The sequence below is a fragment of the Schistocerca piceifrons genome, chromosome 3, assembly GCF_021461385.2.
Source record: "Schistocerca piceifrons isolate TAMUIC-IGC-003096 chromosome 3, iqSchPice1.1, whole genome shotgun sequence".
Classification (NCBI taxonomy): Eukaryota; Metazoa; Arthropoda; class Insecta; order Orthoptera; family Acrididae; genus Schistocerca; species Schistocerca piceifrons.
The window spans coordinates 872,758,712-872,773,574 of NC_060140.1; the positions used below are offsets into that span (position 1 = coordinate 872,758,712).

Sequence of the window (14,863 nt, forward strand, 5' to 3'; positions counted from 1 at the left end):
CTTGGACACTTGTTGCATATCAGTACCAAAATTTATTTTTATTTTTATTTGTGTTCTTTTTTTAACATTATCCATAACTAAGTTATGTCTACACTTCTGCATAAGTATTACTGTCACTACACATCATTTCAACTATCTTTGTGTAAGAAGCGCACATCATATTCATCTATGAGACTGTTTTTTCACTTTTCATTTACTTTGTGTTCAGTAAGTATATTTTACGTTGCATATAAATTTTCAGTAACAATGAACACCTCATAAAACTCTTATCAATAGGCTGTATGGATGACATTAGGTTGGATGGAAGGGTGCTCCCACTGCCTCCATCAGTGAATGTCACACAGTGGGGACAAGCAACTGCAGCTCTGAATGTGGAACATGGCTGTGGCTACTCTGACTGCAGTACTGGTTTTTGCCAAGAACCACTAATATACGCCAGTGAGATACTGAACAAATATCATTGCATGTAAGTCTCTTTCATATTTTGTTTCCAGTAATAAAAAATAATTCTCTTCTGGTATGAATATGATTTTTCTCAATGAAAGAGTAATATGTGTGGGTACAACTCTGACTACATTTCATAGTGATAGCGAGACATAGAGAGCAGAAAGCGGAGACTGTATTTTCACTCTACAGCAGAGTGTGCACTGGAGATTCAATATCTGACATCTTTCCCAGCAGTCACAGTGGTAGTTTGCAGCTCTTAAACTGGGAAAATCAAGGAGGGAACACATCTAATGGAATAGATCTGGACCATGTTTGTAAAGACAAAAGCTCTCTTGTGTCTGACTGTACAGACATTACTCTACGATAGCACGACCAGGACTGACTTTTTATATATTTCACTGTACAAAGTTTATTATATTTTGAATATATATGTAAACAGGTAAGGTAGGGAATACATTACACATTAACAGACAAACAGCCCTGCTATGAGAGTGGAATTTTGGATTTCCACTTTTACAATATTTCTGAGATTTAGAAAAGTCTACCAAGAGCTTTCTGGAAACTTAAATTTTCTAATTTTTTGGTTGTGTAACTAAAATGTTATTCTAGTAAAATAATACAATTTTGGAAACAGAAAAATTGGTCTACAAAACTATGACACTAGATTTTTGAAAGGCTTATATTTTAAGTTTTGAAGATTCCGGAAAGCAACAGTTTTGAACAAAGGTAATTTTTCAATTACAAATACTTCAGAAAAAGTAAAATGTTCTTCAGATAGAAGAAAATGATGGATTTTAAATGTAGTATGCCAGCCATACAACAAACAGTTATTGTTGTTGTTGTTGTTGTTGTTGTGGTCTTCAGTCCTGAGACTGGTTTGATGCAGCTCTCCATGCTACTCTATCATGTGCAAGCTTCTTCATCTCCCAGTACCTACTGCAACCTACATCCTTCTGAATCTGCTTAGTGTATTCATTTCTTGGTCTCCCTCTATGATTTTTACCCTCCACGCTGCCCTCCAATGCTAAATTTGTGATCCCTTGATGCCTCAAAACATGTCCTACCAACCGATCCCTTCTTCTAGTCAAGTTGTGCCACAAACTTCTCTTCTCCCCGATCCTATTCAGTACCTCCTCATTAGTTATGTGATCTACCCACCTTATCTTCAGCATTCTTCTGTAGCACCACATTTCGAAAGCTTCTATTCTCTTCTTGTCCAAACTAGTTATCATCCATGTTTCACTTCCATACATGGCTACACTCCATACAAATACTTTCAGAAATGACTTCCTGACACTTAAATCTATACTCGATGTTATTAGTTATTAGTGGCATTAATTCTAAGTGCACACATTTTAAGTAAATTGTGAATTTGGAACATTTAATTAAATTGAATGTTTCTGCATAAACTGTTCATACTATTATTTCCTGCAGCATCTAAACTATACATTGAATAATAAGGTTTTGGAAAGTATAGCTGGGGTAAGAATTTGTATATATCCTATATGCATAGTTTATACATTATAAAGTACGCCAAGTGATATGTAGACAATATGGAATAGATCATTGTCAGGAGTGACTGAAAGTCTCAAAAAGACTGCAAATCATGTTTGCATTTAGTGCAATTTCAGTTTGCAATGAGATCTTCCAGGAACAACGGTATTACATCGCCAGTCTCATATATGACGGGGCGGGTGACAAGAGTTAAAGGATATTTGAAAGGAAAAATGATAGTTTAGGTCAAATGTGAAATAACAGTAAGACAATGAGGCATACACCAGTTACAAAATAGGGTGAGGCAGATGGTTTAAGCCATTTGCTCTGAGGCAAAAGTAAATTATTAGAGAGAGAGGCAGATGGGCTAGTCATCAGCCTGTAGGAAATGCCGAAGACAAGAGGGTGAGATTCACAAGTATTTCTCTGCACCCATACACAAGAGGCAGTCACATGTCTTGTCTTCCATGCATATTGCTTGGCTACACTGCATCTTAGCATGGGTTCCGCACTGCCCTCAAACTTGGGCCCATCAATCCAGTACTCATAAAACAGCACATGTACTTGGCTAGAATGACTGGGTATAGAAAGTGAAATCTTAATGAGAAATTTAAAAAAAATGATAAATTTATTAATTTTAAGGGGACCATGTGATGACTGACAGGCCTGGATTGTACTGTACTACAGGTTGTTGTTGTTGTTGTGGTGGTCTTCAGTCCTGAGACTGGTTTGATGCAGCTCTCCATGCTACTCTATCCTGTACAAGCCTCTTCATCTCTTAGTACCTACCGCAACCAACATCCTTCTGAATCTGCTTTGTGTGTTCATCTCTTGGTCTCCCTCTACGATTTTTACCCTCCACGCTGCCATCCAATACTAAATTGGTGACCCCTTGATGCCTCACAACATGTCCTACCAACCGATCCCTTCTTCTAGTCAAGTTGTGCCACAAACTCCTCTTCTCCCCGATCCTATTCAGTACTTCCTCATTAGTTATGTGATCTACCCATCTAATCTTCAGCATTCTTCTGTAGCACCACATTTCAAAAGCTTCTATTCTCTTCTTGTCCAAACTATTTAACATCCATGTTTCACTTCCATACATGGTTACACTCCATAAAATACTTTCAGAAATGACTTCCTGACACTTAAATCTATACTCGATGTAACAAATTTCTTTTCTTCAGAAACGCGTTTCTTGCCATTGCCAGTCTACATTTTATATCCTCTCTACTTTGACCATCATCAGTTATTTTGCTCCCCAAATAGCAAAACTCCTTTACTACTTTAAGTGTCTTATTTCCTAATCTAATTCCCTCAGCATCACCTGACTTGATTCGACTACATTCCATTATCCTTGTTTTGCTTTTGTGGATGTTCATCTTATATCCTCCTTTCAAGACACTGTCCATTCTGTTCACCTGCTCTTCCAAGTCCTTTGCTGTCTCTGACAGAATTACAACGTCTTCGGCGAACCTCAAAGTTTTTATTCTTCTCCATGGATTTTAATACCTACTCCGAATTTTTCTTTTGTTTCCTTCACTGCTTGCTCAATATACAGATTAAATAACATCGGGGATAGGCTACAGCCCTGTCTCACTCCCTTCCCAACCACTGCTTCCCTTTCATGCCCCTCGATTCTTATAACTGCCATCTGGTTTCTGTACAAATTGTAAATAGCCTTTCGCTCCCTGTATTTTACCCCTGCCACCTTTAGAATTTGAAAGAGAGTATCCCAGTCAACATTGTCAAAAGCTTTCTCTAAGTCTACAAATGCTATAAACGTAGGTTTGCCCTTCCTTAATCTAGCTTCTAAGATGAGTCGTAGGGTCAGTATTGCCTCACGTGTTCCAACGTTTCTACGGAATCCAAAATGATCTTCCCCCAGGTCGGCTTCTACTAGTTTTTCCATTCGTCTGTAAAGAATTCACGTTAGTATTTTGCAGCTGTGACTTATTACACTGATAGTTCGGTAATTTTCACATCTGTCAACACCTGCTTTCTTTGAGACTGGAATTATTATATTCTTCTTGAAGTCTGAGTGTATTTCGCCTGTTTCATACATCTTGCTCACCAGATGGTAGAGTTTTATCAGGACTGGCTCTCCCACGGCCGTCAGTAGTTCCAATGGAATGTTGTCTACTCCGGGGGTCTTGTTTTGACTCAGGTCTTTCAGTGCTCTGTCAAACTCTTCACGCAGTATCACATCTCCCATTTCGTCTTCATGTACTTCCTGTTCCATTTCCACAATATTGTCCTCAAGTACATCACCCTTGTATAGACCTTCTATATACTCCTTCCACCTTTCTGCTTTCCTTCTTTGCTTAGAACTGGGTATTACAGGTATGCACATAATAAAGAGCAAAAAGGAAAAAAAATAGTATTTATATTAGTAGTATTAAAATAATATGCAAATACTGACAAGAGAATAGTACAAACTGACATTGAAGTAATTGAACCAGTGGATTTTTTTCTTTTTTTATATTTAGGGCAACTGAAGAAAAGTAATAAAGGGCAGTGTGTTTTTGGTACACTAAATAGGATTTAAAAAAATAGGTTTCCAATAAGACTGAAAAGGATGGCTCACCATCAGACAATACTACCAGTTTTGACATGCAGACCATAACTGATGGTAGAGTCTGTAGGAGGAATTTATGCAGTAATATACCATATACCAAATTATTGATGATTATGATGATGATGATGATGAAGATGAAGTGTGGGAGGCATGTTAAACACTGTTGGTATGGGTAATATGAACAGTTGTGATTTGGATGACAAGTAGATGCCAGCATTATAAGTAGAAAAACCTTGAGTCTGGCCATGAAAATTTCAATGACAGTCCAGTTGACAGTGCATTGCCATCAAAAGGGTAGTAAACAATTTTAACTTGTCATAAATGTTCACAGTTCATATAGATTTTACATTGCAGAATGTTCAATTTTGAGTCATCAGTCATCTTACTGGTTTGATGTAGCCTGCCATGAACTCCTCTCTCCTGTGCTAATCTCATACAAGCACTAGCTAACCAATGTCTTCAACCGTTTGTTGGATGCATTCAAATCTCAGTCTTCGTCTACAGTTTATCCAGCTCCCTCTAGTACCATGAAACTTACTCCCTGATGTCTTAGTACATATCCTATCATCCAGTCCCATCTTCCTGTCAGTGTTTTCCATATGTTCCCTTCTTCATTGGTTCTTATCAATCCACCTAATATTCAACATTCTTTAGCACCCCATCTTAAATACTTCAACTCTCTTCTGTTCTGGTTTTCCCATAGTCCTTGATACATCATCATATTCTCAGAAATTTCTTCCTCAAATTAAGACCTATGTTTGGTACTGATAGACACCTCCTGGCCAGGAATGCTCTTTTCCCATGTGCTATCTACATTTTATGCCCTCCTTTCTTCACCCATCATGGATTATTTTGCTTCTGAGGTAGCAGAATTCCCTAACTTCATGATCACTAATTTTCATGTTAAGTTTCTCACTATTCTCATTACCTTTGTCTTTTTCTGGTTTACTCTCAATACATATTCTGTACTCATTATGCTTCATTCCATTCAACAGATCCTGTAATTCTTCTTCATCTTCACTAAAGAAAGCAGTGTCATTAGTGAATTTTATCATTGATATCCTTCCACTGTGAATTCTGATCCCACTCTTGAACCTTTCTTTTGCTTCCATAATTGTTTCTTTAATGTATAGATTGAACAGTAGGGTCAAAAGACTGGATCCCTGTCTTGTGCACTTTATAATCCAAGCACTTTGTTCTTTGTCTTCCAGTCTTATTGTTCCGTCTTGGTTCTTGCACATTTTGTACATCAGCTGTCTTTCCCCACAGCTTACTCCTATTTTTCTCAGAATTTTGGACATCTTGCACCATTTTACTTGTCAGAAGCTTTTTCCAGGTCAATAAATCCTATGAATGTGTGTGACGTTTTTCTTTAGTCTTGCTTCCATCATCAAGCACAATGTCAGGAGGGACTCTCTGATGCCTTTATCTTTCCTAAAGTCCCCCTCAGTTTTCATTTTCATTCTTCTGTATATTATTCCTGTCAGCAATTTGGACACGTGAGCTGTTATGCTGATTGTATGGTAGTTCTCACAATTGTCAGCCAGTGCTATCTTTGGAACCATGTGGATGATGTTTTCTCAAAAGTCTGATGGTATGTTGCCAGTCTCACATATTCTACACACCAACTTGAACAGTTATTTGGTTGCTGCTGCACCTAATGATTTTAGAATTTATGATGGAGTGTTATCTATCCTTTCCACCTAATTTGATCTTCAGTCTTCCAAACCCTTGTTCCCCTATCTCTTCCTTATCCACTCCATTTTCTATTGTGTTATGAAACAGTTCCTCCCCCTCATAGAGACCTTCAGTGTACTCCACCTATCTGCTCTCTCCTCTGTGTTTAACAGTAGAATTCCAGTTTCTCTCTTAAGTTTACTGCCCTTACTTTTAATTTTACCAGAGTTGTGCTGACATTTCTATATGCTGAATCAGTCATTCTGATGATCATTTCTTTTTCTACTTCTTCACATTTGTCCCACAGCCATTTTGCCTTGGCTTTCCTGCATTTCCCAGTTATTTCATTCCTTCTTGGTTTACATCCTATATTCCTGACTTTCCCTGGACATATTTGTACTACTTTCTTTCCTGCTTCTTTCTTTGAAGTATTTCTTCTGACACCAAAGGTTTCTTCACAGTTACCAACTTGATACCTATGTCTGCCTTTCCAACATCTGTGATTGCTCTTTTCAGAGATGTGCACTACACTTCAGCTGGACTCCCTACTGTGTTATTCCTTAACAGAGTGTCCACATCATTAACAAACTTCAAACGTGTTTCACCCTTCCTCAGTACTTCAGTATCCCACTTCCTTTCACACTGATTCTTCCATATGATTCTCTTTAACTTCAGTCTCCTCCTCATCATTACTAAATTGTGACCTGAGTCTAGTTTGTAAGTGTACATAATGAAATGAACTTGTATTAAAAATCACATATTACTAATCATCTTGTGTAAGTCAATAACTTACACTTTATATGTGATGGTTGATTTTGTTGAGTATGATGTCAATTAGTTTACTTTTGTTAGCACATATTCAGTAATTTAATATGGACAATGTAAGAAACATTACATGTTATGTGATATAAATTCTCAGATCTCCTGTAGACAGCTCCTTAAGCCTCTAGATATACTAACAAAAGTCTCAGTATTCATTTATGCCATTTTTAATGTCCACTGCACATTTTCAACATACACATTTATAAATTTACAACATCCAATTTCTGTTGCTGGGATGTTCTGTACATTATTTACATCAAACTGCCTAAACACTAGTCATTGAAGTAGTTTGGTAACTATGTTACACCTCTAGCAGCAAAAGATTCTTGCTCCTTACATTTCCTACCATACAATAAGACTGAAGTGTCATCTGCATAGCTTATTAGTTTCTTTGCATGGAGCCATCACAATGATTCAGATTCAGATTCAGATTCTTTATTAGTCATTCAGCATTGTTACATGCAATAGACTTCGTCAGTTCACTTAACCTATTAATTTTACAAAAAAAAAATTTACATATTTACGTTGATATTGGGCATTTCTAAAAATTCTTCTAATGAATAGAATGGATTAGTTAACAAGAAGTTATGAACATTGTCTTTAAATAATTTGTCAGGCTTGATTGACCCATTTTTAGACAATTTGTTATATATTTTAATTGCCATATACTTATGACTATTGTTAGTTTTAGCTAATCTATTTTGTGGCAACAGCAGAGAAGTACACGTTCTTGTATAGTAGCCATCTCTTTCATTTGTTACCCTTAAATTAGGTAGTTCAGCAAGTATGTAGTTAACACTGTCAAGAATATATAAATTAATTACTGTTAAAATTCTATATTTAGTGAACAATGGTTTACAATGTGTTCTATTATCTACCTTAGCCATTACTCTGATTGCTTTCTTCTGGATCACCATAATTTCATTTATTTTTCTGCTGTTTCCCCAGAGTATTAACCCATACCTTAAAACAGATTGAAAAAAGGCAAAGTACGCTGTCCTTACGTACTCAAATGTCACACAACACATCAGTCTCTTCAACAAATATATAACTCTTGACAACCTAACCCCTATGTGATCAACATGAGAGCTCCATGTTAGACTGTTGTCAAGTACAATACCTAAAAACTTTGCCTTTTATTTTTCTGTTTTTGTAGTCTTTGATAGACTGAACCACATATTCTGGGTCTTTTCCTCATTTAATAGCAGACCATTGGCATTAAACCATGATGTTGCATTTTCTTTTGTCAATTTCATATCACTTACAAGGTTATCAAGTACATGGTTTACAGATAGAAAAGTTGTGTCATCTGCATACATATATGTCTTTACATCTATATTTCCTGGTAAGTCATTTATGTGTACAAGGAAAAGAAGGGGTCCCAATTTAGATCCCTGTGGCACTCCATGTTGAACCTCGAGTATGTTTGACAGATGACTTCCTGAACTCACCACCTGGTTCCTTTTATTGAGGTATGATTTGATGAGTTTTAAACTTTTATCACATATTCCATAGTACTCAAGTTTAGAGAGCAGAAGTGAGTGGTCAACACAGTCAAAAGCTTTGCTCAGATCACATAAGGTTATCTGTGCGTGCACATGGTCCTCAAATGCTCTTAGAATGTTTCTGACTAAGAGCTCTATGGCATGTATAGCTGACCTTCCTTTTCTGTAACCAAACTGTGATGCACTTAACATACCATTTAGTTCTAGGTACTCATACATCTGCTTATATATTATGCCTTCAAAGACTTTTCCTAGTACTGGAATTAGTGAAATTGGTCTGTAGTTTGCAGGATCTGATTTGACACCCTTCTTAAAGACTGGAGTTACCTTGGATAGTTTGAAAGGATCAGGAAAAAACCCTTCTATGAGACACTGGTTTATAGAATATGTTAATGGTGCTGCAATGTAATGTATGATTTTTTTCAATAGATTGTTTGACATATTAAAAATATCTGTACTGTATGAATTTTTCATTTCTTTGACTATTTTAAGAACTTCATGTTGGCATACCTCTTTGAAGTGTTTTAATGATGATCCGGCCCTATTATGATTTAGGTTTGCTCTCTTCAGATAATCTATACATGTTACATTGGGTTTACTGATCAGCTTTTTGATATCATCAGCACAGCTTACAAAATATTTATTGAATGTATCTGCTGGTATTGGGACTGTCTTGTCGAAGTTTCTGACTTCACCTTTAACAGTATTAACTACTGACCAGGCTGTTTTGCATTGGTTTTTACTATTTTTTATGTAATTTGTGTTGTATCTTAGTTTCGCTAATTGCAACTCTTTCTTATACAGTTTCTTAGTGATTTTTTCGAGATCCTTAATTGCATTAGAATTTTTTACTTTGGCAAGGCACTTCAACAGCAGTAGCTTATTTTTTAGATTCTCCAGTTCTTTGGTGTACCAAAATTTACCTTTTCTTGTTTTATGGTATTTCTTTTGAACAAGATGGGCTTTTAAAACACCTGTTAAGTAATTGTGGAATGTTTCATAAACTGTTTGGGCACTGGAATCACAGTTTTGAAATAATTTGTCCCAGTTTGTTATGCTCAACTGGTGTGTTAGTTTTATGAGATTGTGTTTTGTTAATATTAAGGTATTAGATTTTGTTAACTTTTGTCCAGCCTTGCTCTCATCCCCTTTTATAAAATGTCTTAACTTTACTGTTAACATGGAGTGGTCTGAGAAAACAAACTCCTTTACCTTGGTGGAGTACATATCACGAGCACAGTTGACAAAAGCATTATCCAAGCACGCTTGTATTCTTGTTGGTTCTGAATTTACATGATGGAAGTTGTGTTGCCTTAGCATATTCAGTAACTTATTTACACTGGGTTTGTTACATGTTACATCAAAGCTTGAATTAAAGTCTCCCCCAATTACAGTTACATACTGTTTCCATTTCGTTATGTAGCAGAGTACACTGTCTAAATTATCTAAAAAAGTTTTATCATCTGAGTCAGGGGAATGGTAGATACATACTATGATAAGTTTCATTATATCACTTATGATCCCGGTAATTTCAAAGTCTTTCTCTACACATGCCCAACTAAGATCTAGTTCTCTACACTCCATTTCATTTGAAACATAGATAACAGTACCACCATTACGGTATGTTGCAAACATCAGGCATTAATAACCTGACAATAATTACACTTATTACTTTGTAGCCAATATGCTTTTAGTCATAGCACAAGTTGTGCCTTAAAACATTTTTCTATCACAAACATTTTAATTTTGTGTTCAAAGCATTCCCCTTATATGCCCTTAGAGATTATGGTAACTAATTAAACCAAATCAAACCAATGATGCATGGGCTTTGATCTGACATTTTTAATTTTATTCTCTCCTGGAAGTAGTTATATTTTACCCTGATGATGTGATCTTTTACATCACTGCTGTTGATAATTTCCATTGATTGGCCCATGAAAAAAGTAATTAATTTAAATATGTGTAAAGAATATATTGTTATATTCTTTTTAAGTGGACATCAGCTGTATAGCCCCATAATTCAACCCCATAGTTAAAAAAGAGTTAAATCATTCCATTGTATACCATTTTTAATGTTTGACTAGGAATTGTGTTTGCTATGAGTTGGCTAAGGAGATATAAGCTATTAATGATTTTTCAACATACAAAATTAATGTGGTCTGTCCAATGCACATTTTCTACATACACATTTATAAATTTACAGCATCCAGTTTCTGTTGCTGAGATGTTCCATACATTATTTACATAACTGCTTAGACATTGGTCATTGAAGTAGTTTGATAATTATGTTACACCTCTAACAGCAAAAGATTCTAGCTCCTTACGTTTCCTACCATACAATAAGACTGAAATGTCATCTGCATAGCTCATTATATGTATGAGAGTTAATGGATTGTGCAATGTTGTTAATATTTGTGAGAAAGGGACCAAAGGCTCAAACCTGAGGTACACCTTGTATACTGTTTCACTAATGGACTGAAAGTTTATAAATTTATCATATAATACTATGCCTGTTTACTGCTTTGCTTAAGATTCAACAGGTATGTTGCTAGACGATGCATGGATGATCCTCAGTATGGTGGGATTTTCTGTTTTTTTTTTTTTTTTTTTTTTTTTTTAGAAGTAACATGTGGTTTAACATGTCAAAAGCTTTTATCAGATCTACAAATATATCTGTAGTCTGCATCCTCTGATTGAATGCAGTACACTTCATGCAATAACTGTGAAACTGCTGTGATCATACTTGATGAGTTCATTACCATATTCCTCAAAGCATTGTTCACCTTTCGGGCCTTATGCTATGGACATTTAACCTGCTAGAACAACCCATCACCTTCAGAAAAGGCATCATGCATGAAGGGGTGCCTGTGGCCCACTATAATGTTCACCTAGTCCACAGCTGACTCCTTTATGTACTACCAAAGGGCCCATGGAAGTACAGGTGTGCTCATTCTGAAAAGCCAGGTCACAACAATCTGCCATTTATTAAAGTTGCTTATGTCAGTGGATTTCTCTATTTGCAGCCCTTATAATCACTAGAATGATTACCCATTAATATCTTCTCCACTTATATACTTCCATTACCTCATCAATTGCCCACACTGCCAACACGAAGCAAGCAGTTTCATGGTGGGCAGTGGTCATAACATTTTGGCTCATCAGCATGAATGTAGCTAATGTCTGGAAGTAGTACACAGTTCTTAGATTAGATTTACTTTCATTCCAATTGATTCGTAGTGAGGAGGTCCTCCCAGATGTAGAACATGTCAGAAAAACAACAATACATCACTAATATTTACAACTCAAACAAATAAGCTAATGTACCATTCCACAGGTCCCAAGTGGAATGATCGTCATTTTTTAATGAAGACTATATGAAAGAATCATTTTACAAATACTAATGCACTGAATTTAAAATAAAAAAAAGTTTTTTTATTTATTTATAAGGTAATAAATGAGTTATACAACTACTATAATACTTATTTACAATGAACACATTACTGCACTGAAATGGTGCAGAAGTTAGATTGTACTTACACACACACACACACACACACACACACACACACTTATTTACTGCACTGAAATTGTGCAGAAGTTATATTGTACTTACATACACATACACTCACACACAAATCAGTTGGTTCTACTGAGAAATTCATCAATGGAGTAGAAGGAGTTGACCACCAATAAATTATTTAGGCTTCTCTTAAACTGAATTTCATTGGTTGTTATGATTTTTATGGCTGCTGGGAAGTTATTGAAAATGTGTGTTCCTGAATAATGCACACCTTATTGTACAAGACTAAGTGACTTTAAATCCTTGTGAAGATTATTCTTATTTCTAGTATTGATTCCATGAATTGAGCTGTTGGTTTGAAAAAGTGATATATTTTTAATGACAAATTTCATTAAAGAATAAATATATTGGGAAGCAGTAGTTAGTATCCCTAGTTCCCTAAACAGGCTTGTGCAGGATGTTCTTGAGTTCACACCACATATAACTCTTACTGCATGTTTTTGTGCCCAGAAAACTTTAGCTTGGCTTGATGAATTACCCCAAAAAATAATCCCATATGACATTATAGAATGAAAGTAAGCATAGTATGCCACCTTTTCATTTTTATATCCCCTATGTCTGACACAATTCGCATTGCAAATAGAGATTTATTAAGATGCTTCAGCAGTTCTGTGGTGTGCTTTTTCCAGTTGAATTTATTATGAAGCTGTAATCCCAAGAATTTAACACTGTCCACTTCTTCTATCTGCTCGTCATCATATGTTAGGCAAATACTCGTGGGACACCCTTTACAAGTTCTCAGCTGCATGTAGTGTTTTTTTTTTTTTTTTTTTCAAAGTTTAGTGACAAGGAATTGGCTAGGAACCAGTGATTAATGTCCACAAATATTTTATTAGCTGATCTTTCTAAGACTACACTTGATTTGCTATTTATTGCAATGTTTGTATCATCGGCAAACAAAACGAACTTGGCATCTGGTAATGTTACTGATGAAAGGTCGTTGATATACCTAATAAAAAGTAAGGGCCCTAAAATGGAACCTTGTGGGACCCCACATGTAATTAGTTCCCAGTTGGATGATGCTTGATAGCTTGATACATGTTTCTTTCCTAATAACACCCTTTGTTTCCTGCCAGAGATATAAGATTTGAACCATGTTGCAGCATTTCCTGTTACACTATAATATTCTGATTTACTTAAAAGGATATTGTGATTTACACAGTCAAATGCCTTTGACAGATCACAAAATATACCAGTGGCCTGCAATTTTTTATCTAATGAATTAAGCACATTTTCACTGTAAGCGTAGCTAGCCTTCTCAATATCAGAATCCTTTAGAAATCCGAACTGTGACTCTGACAGTATGTTACTTGAGATAAGATGGTTATAAAGCCGATTGTACATTACTTTTTCTAACATTTTTGATAATGCTGGCAAAAGTGAAATTGGACAGAAATTTGATGCTATTTCTTTATCTCCCTTCTTAAACAGTGGCTTAACTTCAGCATATTTTAACCATTCAGGAAATATTCTACTGATAAACAACTGGTAGCACAGATAGCTTAATATGTTACTTAACTCAGAATCACATTCTTTAATTAGCTTTGTTGATATTTCATCATACCCACTAGATGTTTTTTATTTTAAAGATTTTATGATGGACATTATTTCTGCTGGGATAGTGAGGGTTAAATTCATATAATGGAAGTTACTTAAAATGTTTGGTCTGAGGTATTCCATAGCAGCATCTACAGAACCTGACAACTCCATCTTTTCAGTAATAGTTATGAAATGTTTGTTAAAAAGTTCTGCAACACTATACACATCTGTCACCAATGTATCATTTACTCTTAATGCTATTTGTCCTTCTTCATGTCTGGTTCTACCGGTCTCCTCCTTCACTATATCCCATATTGTCTTTATTTTGTTATCTGATATGACTATCTTTTCCTTGTAATATATTTGCTTTGGTGTCTGTATTACAGTCTTTAATATTTTGCAGTATTTCTTGTAATGTGATATAGCATCAACATTGGAAATGTTTCAGATTGACAGATACAGTTTTCTTTTTGCTTTACAAGATACCCCTATTCCTTGAGTAATCCATGGCTTCTTTGTAGACTTTGCTCTAACCTTGGTAAGTTTTTGGGGAAAACAGTGTTCAAATAAGGTAAGCACTTTATTAGTAAAAGTGTTATATTTTTCATTCATGCCATGAGCACTGTAAACACCAGTCCAGTGAATGTCTCTGAGGAGTGCCTTAAATAATCAATTTTTGACTTATTGATTACCCTCTTGAGCTCAGATTTAACAGATTTTATATCCTGTTCAATGTTAACATTTAACAGAAGGAGCTGCACGTCATGATCTGAGAGGCCATTGACTATTTGTTTTGTAATATAATTTTGTTCATTGGACTTTTCTACAAAGATATTATCAATGGCTGTTTGTGAGCAATTGGCTACCCTAGTGGGGAACTTTACAGTGGCAATTAAGTTGAATGATAGTGTTACTAACTCAAATAAGTTCTTATTGGGAGAGTCACCAGCAACCACTATTTCTTTGTTTTTGGTTGTTAAATGGGCCAGAACAGCTTCAATGTGGTTTATGAACAGATTAAAGTTACCTGCAGGTGTTCGATTTACACTTAATATTATGAAGGATTTTTTGTGAAATTCTAGTTCTGTTGCACATGCTTCCACATGCTGTTCTAGGCAAAATTTATGAATGTCTATGTCCTTAAATTTGTGACAGTTCCTGATGAATGTGGCAACTCCTCCTTTCTCCATTTCTGATATACAAAAGTGAGATGCTAACCAA

General features: G+C 35.6%; 1 protein-coding gene across 1 annotated transcript in view; it reads left to right on the plus strand.

Moving 5' to 3' along the window:
- Window positions 1-14,863, plus strand: part of LOC124789138 (putative neural-cadherin 2) — a 137,230-nt gene that overhangs the window by 86,414 nt on the left and 35,953 nt on the right. Inside the window, exon 10 of the mRNA XM_047256431.1 lies at window positions 277-466. Within this exon, the coding sequence (XP_047112387.1) occupies window positions 277-466 (190 nt within the window). The remainder of the gene's footprint in view (window positions 1-276; window positions 467-14,863) is intronic.